This window comes from Pocillopora verrucosa, chromosome 2, assembly GCF_036669915.1.
Source record: "Pocillopora verrucosa isolate sample1 chromosome 2, ASM3666991v2, whole genome shotgun sequence".
NCBI lineage: Eukaryota > Metazoa > Cnidaria > Anthozoa > Scleractinia > Pocilloporidae > Pocillopora > Pocillopora verrucosa.
Window position 1 is genome coordinate 15,548,264 of NC_089313.1, and position 15,441 is coordinate 15,563,704.

The 15,441-nt window shown below is 37.6% G+C and overlaps 3 protein-coding genes across 5 annotated transcripts; all 3 read left to right on the plus strand.

The window, feature by feature from the left end:
• Nucleotides 1–422: 422 nt before the first annotated feature.
• Nucleotides 423–1,591, plus strand: LOC131786604 (melanopsin-like). The gene has a single exon (XM_059103661.2). It carries the CDS (start codon nt 491–493, stop codon nt 1,589–1,591), a length of 1,101 nt encoding a protein of 366 aa, XP_058959644.2. The 5' UTR covers nt 423–490.
• Nucleotides 1,592–3,444: 1,853 nt separating this feature from the next.
• LOC131786650 (eukaryotic translation initiation factor 2 subunit 1-like) lies at nt 3,445–8,123 on the plus strand. Its single transcript, XM_059103710.2, has 6 exons — nt 3,445–3,764; nt 4,359–4,438; nt 4,791–4,939; nt 5,441–5,645; nt 6,674–6,817; nt 7,497–8,123. The coding sequence occupies exons 1-6, from the start codon at nt 3,527–3,529 to the stop codon at nt 7,626–7,628; spliced, it is 948 nt and encodes a 315-aa protein (XP_058959693.1). The 5' UTR covers nt 3,445–3,526; the 3' UTR covers nt 7,629–8,123.
• A 419-nt stretch (nt 8,124–8,542) lies between these two features.
• On the plus strand, nt 8,543–15,435 carry LOC131786693 (purine nucleoside phosphorylase LACC1-like). Of its 3 annotated transcripts, XM_066162302.1 has the most exons (7): nt 8,593–8,677; nt 9,651–9,894; nt 10,304–10,491; nt 10,995–11,201; nt 11,555–12,076; nt 12,534–12,841; nt 14,154–15,435. In XM_066162302.1, exons 3-7 carry the CDS (start codon nt 10,309–10,311, stop codon nt 14,314–14,316), a joined length of 1,383 nt encoding a protein of 460 aa, XP_066018399.1. In that variant the 5' UTR covers nt 8,593–8,677; nt 9,651–9,894; nt 10,304–10,308; the 3' UTR covers nt 14,317–15,435. The 3 variants fall into 3 exon arrangements, with proteins under 3 accessions (XP_058959750.1, XP_058959751.1, XP_066018399.1); XM_059103767.2 differs by lacking the exon at nt 9,651–9,894 and having other exon boundaries at nt 8,543–8,677; XM_059103768.2 differs by lacking the exon at nt 9,651–9,894 and having other exon boundaries at nt 8,582–8,677; nt 10,359–10,491.
• The last annotated feature ends 6 nt before the right edge of the window (nt 15,436–15,441 follow it).

The window sequence follows — 15,441 nt, forward strand, 5'->3', positions numbered from 1 at the left end:
CAGAAATGCAAAATTTCGTTTCTCACCCCAAAATGATAAAGGAAAAGAAAAAACAGCTTACAACAAACGCTTTCCGTGGTATTCCGCACAATGACAAATAAAAGAATTCTTAACTCAGTCCTGAAAGTAGTTCCAGAAAACATAGCCCGGAAACTTTTTCACCACTATTTCTTGGAATATTTCCTTCCTTAGGACTGAGAACCAGGACACAAAGTGTTATTAAATTCCAACTTTTAATGATATGGTCGACGCGCCGTGGAATTAGATACTGAGTGTTAGGTTCGCTTTCGCCTGCTGACCCTGTTTGTAGAACGTGGCGGGAATCGTATAAAGCTTGGTGTACGTAGACGCAAGTTACACAGATTGTAACACTTAAGACGCTCTTTCTAAATCGAAAGATGGTCGCCACAAAGGTATGGGTGTTTATTTTTGAAGCGTTCAACTTTACCTCATTTTTACTGAGGTAACTAAGGAGATTCGACACCAAAGAATGGAAGGGAAGAACACTAGCAATATCCAAGAATTGGAGTACGATCCTCTTGGGCGAACACCATTGCAAGTTGGCATCGAAGTTACTATTGCAGTTTTAATATGTATCGCCTGCATCGTCGGCAACTCCTTAGTTGTGGTCACCATTAATAGAAATCCTCGTCTCAACTCCATCACTAACATGTTGGTTGAGAACCTTGCGTGGACGGACATCATCATGGCAACGCTGCACCTGCCATTTTGGATAGCAAGCATGCGCAGTGGTCAGTGGTTATTTGGTCACTTGGCTTGCAAGTTTGTTGGCTTTTCTGAGCTAGTCTTTGGCACAGCTTCGCTACAAACAATGGCAGGAATTGCAGTTAATCGATATTTCAGCATCGTGAAAAGAAATTTTTTTGTAAAATATTTTTCAGACCGTAAAACAACGTATGTGATTATTATTGCCACATGGGTTTTTCCCGTCCTTGTATGCAGTCCGCCTCTGTATGGCTGGGGAACTATAGAGTTTAGTGGCAAGTTCACTGATTGCACCATGGGATGGTACGTGAAGGATGTCTCCTACATTACATTTTTACTAACGGTTGCAATTTTTATAACAATGAGCGTCATAATCTACTGCTATTTCACCATATTCAGATTTGTAAGACAAAGCTCCCGCCAGGTTCAAACTTATAATAGGTTAAGAGATAAATTCTATCATCAGAAGGAAGCAACGACGGAAAAAGAAAAGAAGATAATCAAAGTTTTCGTGGCTGTAGTTTGTGTGTACACTTTGTGCTGGACACCAGTTTGTGTTGTCGGTTTTTGCGAAGTGTTCGGCCACGCAGCCCCCCGTTTTGTTTACATCATTGTTTATTACATGATGTTTTCAAGCAGTTTTTGTAATCCGATAATCTACGGCGCGTTCAATCCACAGTTTAGGATGGCTTTCAAACGAACACATGCTTCCTTGCATATATCAGTGGGTAAACCATCAAGAAGGTCAAATTCAGCCCGCGGGGAGCCTAGTGGGAATGATCTGATCTGGGCGAGAGGAATAACAAATCTTGACACTGTTCTTCCCAAAATACAGCAAACCGTCGAAATCGAAACCAGACTTTAAGTCGGTCTATATTCTTTTCGATTAACTCAGGTGTTTCATGAGCTGGTTGAATGACGAAAATCAAAACTAGAGGAAATTAAAGATCATAATCTCAGTCTTTTCGAGATCATTTATATGGTCGGAAAAACCGAAATCTTCCGACATTAGGTTTCAGATAACCAACTATTTAGTTACTTATCTGGAAAAAACCATCAACTATTGAAAGGGATGCAATAAAGAAAATTATCAGCAATAGGAATCATTTTCCTGACGCAAGTTCTGATAGTCATTGTAATACTGATTGAGGTTTCTATCCTTTAGAATTTGTGGAAAATAGCACAAATGAGAACTCACCATTATCTATCGTGGAGGCATATTTAAAGAATATTTCATATATATATTTATTTTAATAAACAACTATTTTCTGAAGTGGACGTTTCTGTTGGTGGATATTTACCGAGCCATGAAGCGGTGAGGTGAATATTCATCACTGACCACTGAAACTGAGGTAAATAGTTGTCTTGGTATCTATCAAAACGGTGAGAAAATATAGCACAAAAAGATGATTTTAACTAATTTATTCCTGCAACGATAAAAATGTTTCCGGATGCAAATCCGGGGAGAGATGTTCGGAGGTGAATAGCAAAGGACATTTGGAGTTAAAGTACTCAACCAGAGCGCGCCTTAAAGTTACTCACTGTTTTAATTTATACCAATTATTGTGAACGGTATATTTTACAGTTCTTGGTTGTTAGCTTCTCTCCATTGCATGATGGTATTGGTTTCCTTATCTTGTGAATGAAAAAGGGTTCCTTCAACAACATAGTTGCCGTGAAAACCTCTTGGATTTAAAAATAACGGGACTTTGACGAAATGAAGCAAAAGCTGCCTACTGGTATGAAGTTTCAACGTACTCAGTTGCACACTAGATAGAGATAACAAGTAGATTCTTTATTATTCCTATCTTTAACACCCATTTGGAGAGTCGGCAGTCGTTTATTATGTAAAACAATTCCATTAGATAAGAGGTGATTGTTTCAGTTTCAATTTTAACAAACCAAATATTTGGATAGTGCTTCAACTAAATAACATTAATAAAAAAGTGAATAAACGGGCAACACAATCTAGATATTAAAAAGGAAAAATATGCGTAATATAAAAAAACAATAAATTGTTAAAAATATGAATTATGGGTGTTTTTCAATTTCATGTATCTAAGATTCAATTTTATATATCTGAGATTTATTGTATTTTAGATTAACGTTGTAGCATAAGTTTCCTTGAAGTTCACTTCTTTCGGAACCTCGAAGTAATTACTTCTTTGCGACTCTAACAAAAGGAAGGCTGGTTTATTAGTTTCACCGACCCAATCCAAATAAAATGTCCACAAACGTCTCTGTTTTATCACCCCACAAGCCCCGCATTGATATCTTGCCCCACTTCAGCCGACAGACACAGTGTGCCTGGCGAGTAAGTCACTCTGCCGCAGTTTCGCCAGTTTACAAATTTTAAGGCTTGCACAAATCGGAAATTTTTGAAAAGCTATTTTCATTTCACGTGTACCTGTCAACTAACCGTGTCATTCCCTCCCTCCCCCCCCCCCCCCCGTCTCCATTCACTTAGACCCCAAAGACAACAATTTGACGGAAACGATATCGATGATCCGAGCATCCTAAAACTGTTTAATTATTTTTCGAGTAGTCTTTCTGAAAAAACAGAAACACTGACAATGTCACTGGCTTTTATTGTTTGGAAAAAAAATTGATAACGGACAGAAAAAAAACAACAAACAAAACACGAGACATAATATTATTCATACACGACCTACTCAGTGAAATAAACCCATTGAGCCAACGCTGCAAATGAAAGTCAGCGGTTATTTTATTGCATCAGTTTTGCACATGGTGAATTTGTTGAAAATATTTTTGCTTCTTATAAGTTTCCTTCTTCGTCAAAATGCCGATCAGTTGTAGATTTTACAAACACAAGTACCCAGAAATCGACGATGTCGTCATGGTGAACGTTCGAAGCATCGCTGAAATGGGAGCATACGTGAATTTGCTGGAATACAACAACATTGAAGGAATGATTCTTTTGAGCGAATTGTCAAGGAGGAGAATTCGTTCGATAAACAAACTGATCAGGGTTGGAAGACACGAGTGTGTGGTGGTTATTCGTGTAGACAAGGACAAAGGTTTGTTGGTCTTCTCTTTTTGTAAATTTCACAATCAGAAACAAATATTGCATTTCTTTACGTTGTTACTTGCAGTGCATGCGCATTGGGGACGTCCACCAGAAATTTATAAGCTTTACTAGATAACGAAGACCTTATTGACCCTGAGTATCGTGGCTATTCTACCATTTCAGAATAAACCTTATTGTTTTCGAAGTGATTATGATCATCCCAAAAATGTAGGCATTAGGAACATTAATAGGAAGTGTAAATGTTGTCATGGTTTCCGGTGCATGTGCACCGACGTAAAATCCATCAATCATTAACCTTAAAATAACTCTTCTTTTTTACTATTCTCTCAATAAAACTATTATTATTTTTGTTTGACTATTTGATATACTTTTTTAGCATCATGAAGCAAATGAAACAGAGTAAATCTGTGTGAACATAAGATACAAATACTTTTCTTTCCTCTCTGTATAACACGACTGTTAATAATGACAATAGAAGTCAATTACAGACCAGTCGGTTCCCACAGATGTTCAAATTTCATAGAAAGCAGAAATACAATATTTTCTAGTCTGACTTTTTAACTGATGTCCAATAATTTGACAGGATATATTGACTTGTCCAAGAGAAGAGTCTCACCAGAAGAAATCAAGAAATGTGAGGAAAAGTTCACCAAAGCTAAAGCAGTAAGTCTCATCAATAGTAGTTTGAACCCTTTAACTCTCAGAAGTGATAAACATGTAACTTCTCCCTATAATATCCATGCACTATCCAGCAAACAGGTTATGAGAATACTCAAACTTATCAGGTAGAGGTTATCTTGATTTTACACCAAATTCTCGAAACTTATTTAGAAGGAAATATGTAGCAGTTAGAGGAGAGAATTTGCAATGAGATCTGGGAGTTAAAGATTCATCTCTTGAGTTGATTTTATTGAGTAATACTGGATAATTGCCATTGTGAAACATTAATCTGTTTTTAGAGTTTATTAATTCAGTCTTAACCCCATTTTTTCATCTGTTCATTTTGTTGCTTTAGGTGTACAGTATTCTGAGGCACTGTGCAGAGATCTTAGGATATGAGACAGATCGTGAGTTAGAGGAGCTGTATGAGAAGACAGCTTGGTATTTTGATGAGAAGTACAAATCACCAGGGAGTTCATTTGAAGTGTTCAAACTAGCTGTTGGGTGAGAATATTTTAAACACAAATTGGTAGCTGCCAAGTGGCATAGATGGTACATTCACCAAGGATGTACTACAAATATTAAGAATAAAAGCTATAGGTATGCAGAACACAAAAGACTACAGTACCTAATCAACAATGGTTTCTGCAACACCAATAGTTTGCACTTTTTGTTTTCGAGGAGTGTTGTTTTCAGAACCTTGAACCCTGATCTCCTTTTCTAAAAAACAATAAAATGTGTCTGGTTTTCCTATCAATTAGGGAAGCAAGAAAGGATTTTTTACAAATATAACTTGTATCTAGCTCTAAGATGAGGGACAAATAAAATAAAACTTTAGAGAACTTTTTGCTGGCAATTATATTGCTTATGCTACCTGGCTTTACCAAGAGTACATCATGATGAATTGACCCAGGCTGGAACCTGGGTCCTTCTATAAGATTAATAAGGTTATAACATGCCTATGTACTTCTGCCCTAAGACTAAATTATATTTAATTCATTTTAGGGACCCAAAATTACTAGATGAGTTGGATCTTGATGAAAAGACCAAATCTACCTTACTGTCTAACATAACACGAAGGCTTACTCCCCAAGCTGTCAAGATCCGTGCTGATATTGAAGTGTCATGTTATGCCTATGATGGCATTGATGCTGTGAAGAACTCCTTGTTAGAAGGACTGAAGTGTACGTCAGAAGATGTTCCTATCAAGGTTGGTGCACATTAGTAGGAGAGTGGTAGATGTTGTCAGGGGCATAGCCAGGATCTTTCAAAGGGAAGTCACACTTTGTCAAACAGAGGGTACTCACCAGATTGTCATGTTGACTTCCATGCCATGTTTTACTTTAAAATAATTTTAAAGAAAAGCTCACAAAGGGGGGGGTCACAGGCACCCCTGAACCCCCCTGCCAGCTTCACCCTTGGTGGTTCTTTATGGTTAGCACCCTAGACTCACGAGTGAGGGAATTTGGTTTCATAAACTGAGATTATGATGTAAATTGGCCATTGTTAAGAGTTTCTAAAGCTGACTTTCCAAGCACTAGTCCCTTGTCAGAGCAAATGACTAAGGGTCAATGCTTGAAATGTGATACTGCTCATGGTTGCAGCACCATAGTTTCTTTAGTGACTTACCCCCTTTATTCTTTTGACAAAGGAAGATGTTCAGGGCCCAGTTGTTTGAAGGCCAATTAACACTAACTCAGGGTTAAATTTTAAACTAGGTTTCTATTTTTCTCTGTTTAAAAGCCAGGGTAGGAGAGGGTTGTGGTTGCATGTACCCTTAATGGACTAGTATCCTATTCAAGGATAGTGGTTGTACTTCTAGCACTTCGATACAGAAACTAAGATAAGCTTTGGCAGGAAGAGCCAACAGGCTGATGTTTCAAAGGAACACTTAAGTAAAAGTTTTGTTAGATGACTGGAGATTTTCAGTCTGATTAGTTAAGGAATTGTCTACAGAAAAGTTTGGCTTTGTGTGTGTAATAAGCTCCCTCACTTACTTTGGAGGAGTTTCCTTCTTTGCTATTCTTTCTTGTGATTGAGACTGAATACAGAAGCCCAGACTTTGCATATGACTGATGGGATGGTTTGTTGTAATTTGTAAATAACTGAACTAAATCTGGCTAATGTAATGCTTGGCATCAGTGAAGATACCTGAAAGTTATTCAAAATACAAATACTCTTCACATTTAAGCAGGATAATACAGCATAATCACTTGAAGTTGTCCTTTATCTTTTTAGATAAATTTGATAGCAGCACCTCTTTATGTGATTACAACAACAACCTTGGATCGTGATGAGGGACTCCAAGCTTTGACAAATGCTGTGGATGCCATAAGAACTACGATCAAAAAATATGGAGGAGATTTTAATGAAAAAGCTGCTGTAAGTTGAAACTTCTTTGTTCTTGAATATGAAATACCACATGCACCTTTGCCACCTAAAAATGAAAGAAAAGGTAGATATTTTACATTTGAGAGTTTGGGGATGTCACCATCTGTCTGGTATCTTGCAAGGAAGTAAGAAGTATCAGACTGGGTTAGGATAATCAGTTGCTTATCAATTTTACCTTTTGTGTGACAATGATGAAACTAAGGTTACCCTTAGCCAGGGGTTACAGTAACTTTTTCCATAAGCAGCTACTGATGGTATAATTAGGCTTCTGTACCTTAACTTAAGAGTGATGAGCATCTAATTTCTCCTTGCAAAATCACCTCTGAATCATACATTAAGATTAGAGAATAGAGGAAATGATCACCAACTTAAGAAGCTCTTGATTGTTAAGTCTCCTTGTTAGTACCTAAGGAAATGTATGGAGAACAGTATGGACAAGAGGTATACTGATGTTAGTGTGTTAAGCATTAAGGTGCAACCCAAACATGAAAGCCTGCTTGTAGGATAAACAGCCTGTGGTGAGAGGCCTTAGAGGTAACAATAGACAGCTGGTAACTGGCTTTTATTGAAATGCCTGCCTAGGCTATGCCCTGGAAGAAGTCACAAGCACTCCTACTTTTGAAGGAAATAAATCAGAATCTTATATCTTTCTTTTTCAATACATTTGCAGCCAAAGGTTGTCACAGAGAGTGACGAGGCTGAGCTTGCCAAACAAATGGAAAGATTAGAAAGAGAAAATGCTGAAGTAGATGGTGATGATGACAATCCTGATGAGGAAGAGATATCAGAAGAGATCCATTAATTATCAAATTTCTCCAAATTCTGTGCCAAGCTTCATACTTTGAGTTTGTCATTTCCTCAGTGTTTCATTTGTGAAAGAAAACTGACAAAGTTGCAGATGATAAAACAGCTGGATTCTTTTTGATTTAGTATAGATAAGTCCTCATCTTGAATATAAGGTGGGTGTGGTCTTGACTTTGACTCCAGAGAGGCTTGGTTAAGGAGAATTTGCAATGTAGTCAGTCATGGATGACTTCACATGATAACTGCTTTATTTGCAGATCTTTTTTAGCCTAATCTCATCAACAGTACTTTCTGTCAGTCCATCAGGGCTTGCTTGTGCATGGCCCTTAGTAAATTCCATCTTATGTAAGGAACGAAACATATAAAGTGAAATAAACAGAGAGTTCTAACAAACTGACAATTCGCCATGCAAACAAGTAATGGATGTGGATCAAAATGCTCAGAGTTCCTCATATGAGAAAAGAGTAACATTTTTAATGGAGCTATAGTAGAGAAACCCAATATTTCTTATCCACCTTGGTCTTGTGCAAAACCTTTTGATGGTAAGTTTTCTGCAGTTGTATTTCCCTAACCCAAGTTAGAAAAGGTTTGAGGTAGCCAGTGGTTTCCTTGTGTAAAGCATCAAGAAATATTGTAATGACTGTTTACCATCAGAATGAAGCAGGCTCATATTAGTCAGGTATGAAACAATCTGTAACCAATTATAGTCTGTGAATATCTCTTGCAAACTGAGTTTCTACATATGTTGTTTATGATTGCATGACAGTTGCAAGGCAGCGGATCACCAACAAGGTTCCTAGAGCGTATTTGGTGCCTTAAGTGGTGCCTTTTAACTGCCTTCTATGCAATAACCATGGTTCACAGGCTCACTTTACTTTCGGTTTGGGTGACCTGTGACAAGGTATGCGTGACAATTCACTAGAGTCCATGCCTCCCATCTCTCTCGACCACTTCCGCTTAGGAACGCAACTTTAAACGGAATGCAGTGGGATCTTCAGATTTGTCGCGATTGAACTGTTTCTTTAATAGGCGAGGATCTCCAAATAGGTACGATATACCTACTCCTTTTTTGTAAAACACTGTCGGCGGAATAATGGGGAGCCTTCGCCCAAATCGCTCTTGCATTCTTGCACTTTCAGCATAATTGACAAATGCTTTAGGTTCTAGAAATCCTAACCTGATGGCATTTGTTATTCGTGTTTGTGTAACGCTAAGTATGTTTACATTCGATTGAAAAGCTTCAAAATTCTCCCGTGCATTTGAAAATTCACTTGACATGATCTCCGACAAGTGCAGTGCATACTGTGCCCAAAGTGTTTGATTGGAAAGATAACATCTATCCTAAATGCCCCGAATTCCTGATTCCTGGGGTGATTAATTCGACGCATTTGTATCATAGGTGTGAAATCTCCGAGGCTATCAATTTGGCTATTGCAGTTAGCAAACGATAATCCCTAGTCACTATCACCTTCCCAAAGCATTTCCGCAGCTGCAAACTGTTAAAGTACAGTTTTATTTGTGAGTACTGTAGAAGAGAAGGTCTGTTTGGCAACGAGCAGACATGTCTATATAAACACTGCTGCAAAGTACCAGTCAAAATCCTAGTAGAGTCACTGAAAGGGGGAGGAGACCGGGTAGGTTCCTGGGGTAACAAAGGGAGGGCTAATGGGAAATCGAAACAGCATGCAGGCAGTGGTGAAATTTTGCTTATATCATCATTGTATGAACTGTCAAAATCGATCAAACGTGATCAACACAGGTTGCAGAGTGGTGCTGGTAATGACAAATTTAGTGGTCTCAGTAACCCTGGTTAAGTTAGGAAGTGAGGTCCTAATGTAGTGTAAAACATTGTGATTCAAACTTTTTATGGAGTCTGCACATGCTCTTAATTTGTTTACAAAATATTCATTCTGTAAGCAGCCCATCTCCCACCAATCCAAATACTTTGATCAACTTATCTACAAATGATTGTTGTATGGAAATCTAAACTGCAGCTTTCATTGGATGTTTTCCTTGATAGTAAGATGAGGAATCAAAAGTCCTGTAGGAGAATTGCTATCAGTTCATGGGTGAATTTGGAGGATGAAGAAGTATGACATGACACCTCCCTCCCTCAGTGTTTTTCTAGTAGTTTACTTTTTCTGACATTGGATCCTAAGAGTTGATACCAGGGAGTTTAAGATCTCAAGACATCAATGCTTGGGAAAATTTCACCTAAAAAAGGAAATAACCATTTGTCCTAATAATTTCATTGGTGGGTCAAGGTATTTACAGTTTCTGATGGTGCAAGATCTCCCCCCCTAACAAAACATGTGATTGCAGCATTGAGTTCCAAGTAAAAATGTGGCTTAATGGCAATCAAGGTTTCTGTTCAAAGAATACATAAAAATTGTGATTTCATATTGTTATTCTGCATAGGATGGTTGAAAAGTGTCTTCTGCAGAGCTGTTTCTCTGCTTATCAAATCTTTTGTCTCGCTGCCATGAAGTTGCCTTTACTGTCATGTTTTTTTTAAAGTTCCTATAATTCTGTGATTTTGTTGTGGTGAGGTTTTGATCTCACCACATTCACTTTTCCTTTTGCTAGTTAAACGAGTGAAACATTTTATAAATTGATGCTACATAGAAAATCTTTGTCCAATCTGTAATGGTTCAGATTTCAATTTCTTTGCAGAGAATATGGCAGAGGCTGATACACCCAGTGACATAATTGTTGTTCTTGGCTGCAGGACTAGTGAAGATGGTACCCCTTCAGAGATGTTAAAGTCTAGAGTGCATCGAGCAGCTGAGCTGTACACTTCATTACAACAAAAAAATATTGACTGTCGAGTCGTTGTTACAGGATATTGTGCACAAGATCAGGTATTCCCTGCTCTGCCTCATCTGGGAAAAACAAAAATAATTTTATTCCCTGGCTCAGAATGGTACATACATGACTGCATGACACACACCTTTTCCTCTTAAATTGGTCAGTCTTCAATACTTCTGCTAGGAGCAAGTGTTTATGAATATGAGCTGATATTCAAAAGCCCATCTTAAAGTCACCTGTGGTTTCTACCTGGGCAGGATAGTATGCATTGAGAACCTGGATAAGAATTGGGTGCTATGCTTTTCAAAGTGCTCACCCTTTATTGATTTCCCCTAGTTTTCCCATTGCAGACCAGACCACAGTCTAAAGAAGAAACAGCAACAAACATAACCAATTCCACAGGCCAATTAAAGAGTGTGGAACACCCCACCTGAATTCAGGCTCAAATAATAAGAATCAATATCCAGTTAAGACAAAAAGAAAAAGTATTCCCTCACTCCCAGATGTAAAATGGCTTTCTTTTGTTTCCTTTTAAATAAGGAGTTAATTTCAACAGGTTGTGACAGAAGCAAGTGCCATAGAAAAATATGCAGTAGAAAACAATCTTATTGATCCAAAACATATAATCAAGGAGGAACAAGCAAGCAGTACAGCAGAAAATTCCTATTACAGTCGCATTATTATAGATCAGTTTGGTGCCAGTAATGTCCATGTTGTCACAACACAGTTGCACATGGAAAGAGCAAAGAAATTTTTTGAAAGGGTATGTTCTTGTAACTTTGTTCACAAATGTGACTCTGCTTTAACAGACTTCCTGGATGGCCAGCATTATGGGAAGACAGCTATGTACTCTCAAAATATGGGCTCCTGAGGAGAAGTTTGACCAAATATACAGCTTACTCCTGTTGTTCAGAATTAGAAGATTTACCTTTAATAAGAAGCCGACTGTAAATCTGGTCACCAACAGTAACTATTAGCCAACAAATGCTCTTGGAGGTCAAAAGATCTGCTGACATGACCTTCCACAGGGTATCAGCAAATACATCAGATGTAACTTTTAAGAGTTCCTTTAAGTCTCCTCACTATACAATATATTGTGTTTTTTTGTCTTTTCAGCTCTACTCATCAGAAGTTTACAACATAAATTACTATGAGTGCACACATGAGATGAATGATGAAGAGAAGAAACATGTGGAAGACAGAGAAGAAAGTTTATTTCCCTTAATAGATGAGCACATCAAAATAATAATGCCCAAACTCACACTTCCTGATGGAAAAATGATAGAAATTCTTCATTCATCATTGGTTCCAACAGATGTGTTCAATCATGGTTTTACAACAAGATATGGTGGTGTCTCAACCTACAACACATTATCCTCTCTCAACTTGATGTACAGTGACAAAAGAAGAGATCCAGACATCAACGTCCAGGAAAATCGTCGTAGACTAGCCTTGACTGCAAGATTTAACCCTGAGAAATTTCGTGTGGCTAAATGTGTTCATGGGGCTGATGTGTGGGTGATTGGAGATCCACAACCAGACAGCTATGATGCCTTAGTAACTGATAACAGGCAGTTCACATTGGCTGCTCCAGGTGCTGACTGTCCTGTGGTGCTGTTTTGTGATCCAGTGAAAAAGGTAAACATACCCAGGCACCTGCTAAAACCACTGTCAATCCATCAGCCCTGGGAGGGATTTACTTGTAACCTTCTCCTCACATTATTTAAAAGATATACCAGGAAAGAAATGAAGAGAATACTTATCAACTACAGAGTTTGACATTTGAGACCCTTAAAACCCAATGGGTAATCAGCATCTAATTTCTCATAACAGTAATTTGCTGAATCATTCATTAAAATCATGAGAATAAAAGAAAGGATCACCAACCTAAGAGGCTTGGATTGTTAAACAAATTCTCTTTGTCAGTACTAAGGAAATGTATAGAGAAGTGTATTGAGAATTTGGAGACTAATGTTAGGGTGTAAAAGGTTAACATTCTTGAAAGTGTATTCAGGACTAATTATCTTTTAACTAAGTACCTTTTTATTTTTGTGGAATTTATAGTTGGTGTTTCTTCAATTATGGTTGTTTTCAGGTTTGTGGTGCTGCTCACTCTGGGTGGCGTGGAACATTAGCCATGATTGGTGCTGCTGTTGTTGATGTAATGTTGACAAGGTTTGAATGTAAAGTAAAAAATATTCAAGTTGCTATTGGACCCTCAATTGGCCCTTGCTGCTTCGAAGTTGGGGAGGAAGAGGCTGAAAAATTTGCTGAGGCATTCAATGATAGTGTTGTGGTGCGAAAGGATGGTTCACCACGCCCATTTATTGATCTTCGCCTTTCCATTAGAATGCAACTTGAGAAAAAAGGAGTGCTTCCAAAGAACATTGATGATAATACAAGGTAATTGGAAGAAAGGAACAATCAATTATTCAAATTCTATTTTCATTTCATAGTTTGTTTTAGAAATTTATGCAACGGCTTCACAAGCATTATTGATCCTCAGTGGGTAACATTTGAAGATTAGATTTTGCCACTGGGATAGGGATTCAGATAACTTCAATTTACAGAGGTCATTCCAAATGCTTTTGCTTTTCTTAGGGGAGGAAATTCGATATCAAGACATTAACCCTTTAACAAATACAGTGACCAGCTTCTAACTTTTCCTTTCAGTATCACCACTAAATCAAATATCAAAGTCAAAATAGTAGAGCTCACAGAGTGTAGCCCCATAATTATACAAAATAGTAGTAACCCATTAAGCTGAAAAAATTTGGTTGTACGACCATACGACCATACAAGATGCTACCTATAACATGTGTGGTCAACTGTACCGTGAGCACGTCAACACCATGGCTTTGTCCAGTAGTCCAGTGGTCAGTGCACTGGGCTCCGAGTTGGACGACCCGGGTTCTATTCCTGGCCAGGGCAAGGCCTTAAGACGTGTAGGAAAAAAAAATGCAAGCTCCACTTTTAAGCTTGGCTAAATCTATATATTGGTCAAATATGATAGCCAACTAAAGCTCTTTGATTGCTATACAAATTCTCCTTGTCAGTACTATGGAAATTTACAAAGAACAGTATGGGGAATATGGACTAATGTTAGGGTGTAAAGAGTTAAAAGAGAAGGCTTGGATTTAGAGCTTGTTTCACAATCTGCACAATGAGTGATTTGGAAGTACTGTTGTCTAAAAAGTACCAAAGAACATCCATTAAGGCTCTTTTTTTAAATTTAATCACATTATGAAGTACTGTATTCTCTCTGAAGAGGGTGTAAAATAACCACAGGCCACCCACTCCAAAACCTCACCAATCATCCTTACTGTATTCTCTCAGAAGAGGGTGCAAAATATCCACAGGCCACCCACTCTCAACCCCTATGACAATTCAACAATAATGCATTCCTTATCTTCTACTGAAAGGAACTTTGTGGAAATTCCCCGAAAAAACAATGCAGTATTGGTTTCCAACTTTTTAATGTTACTGTAGTGTGGGATGGATCAGGTTTGCAGGTAGAATTTTCAATTAAAAGGAGTGCTACAGCAGTGTCTTACAAGAAAAGGTATGCCAGTTTGTTTAATCATTACAAGGTATCACTTTGTGTTAAAAGGTATAAGGGGGCAGCCCAGAATAACCTGCAACTACACCATTGTCTTTGGTAGCACTGGGAATTGACTAGAAGTAGAGAGGAACATGCTTTTTTTTCCTTTTACAGAGCAACTGATGATGCCTCAAAATCTCAGCACCCAACTCAATGTACACGTTGTGACCCCCAGCAAAGATTCTTCTCATTCCGACGAGATGGTAGCCAGTATGGAACACAAGTTGCTTTTATCAGCCTCAGAGAATCAGATGATTCTGCCTGTAACATTTTATAATTTACTTGATCAATTGATGAACTGGGTGGGAATTTTTGCCACATTAAAACTATTGTAAAAATTGGATAGTGCATATGAGAGGTCAAATATAAGGAAAAAAAGGAAAGCATGAATTCTTTTTTTTTAATTAGTGTGTGCATTTAATAAATTGTAGTTGTCATATTCTGCTGTCAGAATACAGCCAACTCATGAATGAAAGCTCCCAAGGAGTCTTGGACAATTAACCCCCTTATTCACAACCCTAAATATATCATTAAGACAAAGGGGGTATTTACCTCTTCACGATACTCTTCTCTGCTTTACCTTATGTAATTTTTTTTTCCTTTCATTCTAAAACTGGTATGTACATTTAACCCTTTAACTCCCATGAGTGACCAAGACAGAATTTCTCCTTACTATATCATTACAATATCAACCAGATAAGTGGTGAGAATAAAGAAAATATCAATTTGGGGATAATTAGTAGATCCAATGCTAAATTCTCTGAACTAACATTACAAGAATCGTATGGTTGACAGTTAGGAGAATTACAAATTTGATCTGGGAGTTAATTGCTTAGGGTTAAGGTTAGGGTTAATAGCCATAAAATCACTCAATTAAGTCTCTGACTCTTACATAATGTGTTCCAGCCATAATTAAATCATGTGCTTGGCTCTTGGCACATTCTTTCATCAGAAAGAATCATAGAAAAAGCAAACACTGCATTGCTACACCTATAATTAAGTAACTGTATTCCATATTCATCTCGCATATAAAGCCAGTGTGTGAGTTGTTGGCTGTAAGATCACTCACTTCTGTTTCTCACCTCTTTGTAATGTATCCCAGCTAAATCACAAGCATATTCCAGGCTGCCTAGTACACTTTTATACTGGAGTTTGGCTATATAGTAATTGAAATTTTAAGAATGCTTCACTGGAAAGAGTAAATGAAAGGAAGTAATTAAATTTTTTATAATCAATTTAGAAGCAAATTCTTTACAGGTGTATTGTTGGAGTATGTTATTTTTATGGAATGCAGATTGCTTAATTTTCTGCACTAATTTTTGTTTCCTACAACTATTTTTAAATAAAGCGTAATTTAAGGGCAGAGTACTTCAATAAAGTTATTGTAGTTTGGAAAGTGTGG

Bases quoted from the DNA above. Each gene is read 5' to 3' on its own strand.
- LOC131786604 (XM_059103661.2), top strand. From the start codon at position 491: ATGGAAGGGAAGAACACTAGCAATATCCAAGAATTGGAGTACGATCCT.
- LOC131786650 (XM_059103710.2), top strand. From the start codon at position 3,527: ATGCCGATCAGTTGTAGATTTTACAAACACAAGTACCCAGAAATCGAC. The intron at 3,765-4,358 runs GTTTGTTGGTCT...ATAATTTGACAG, and splicing joins TCGTGTAGACAAGGACAAAG to GATATATTGACTTGTCCAAG. The intron at 4,940-5,440 runs GTGAGAATATTT...AATTCATTTTAG, and splicing joins GTGTTCAAACTAGCTGTTGG to GGACCCAAAATTACTAGATG.
- LOC131786693 (XM_059103767.2), top strand. From the start codon at position 10,309: ATGGCAGAGGCTGATACACCCAGTGACATAATTGTTGTTCTTGGCTGC. The intron at 10,492-10,994 runs GTATTCCCTGCT...TAATTTCAACAG, and splicing joins GATATTGTGCACAAGATCAG to GTTGTGACAGAAGCAAGTGC. The intron at 12,842-14,153 runs GTAATTGGAAGA...TTCCTTTTACAG, and splicing joins AACATTGATGATAATACAAG to AGCAACTGATGATGCCTCAA.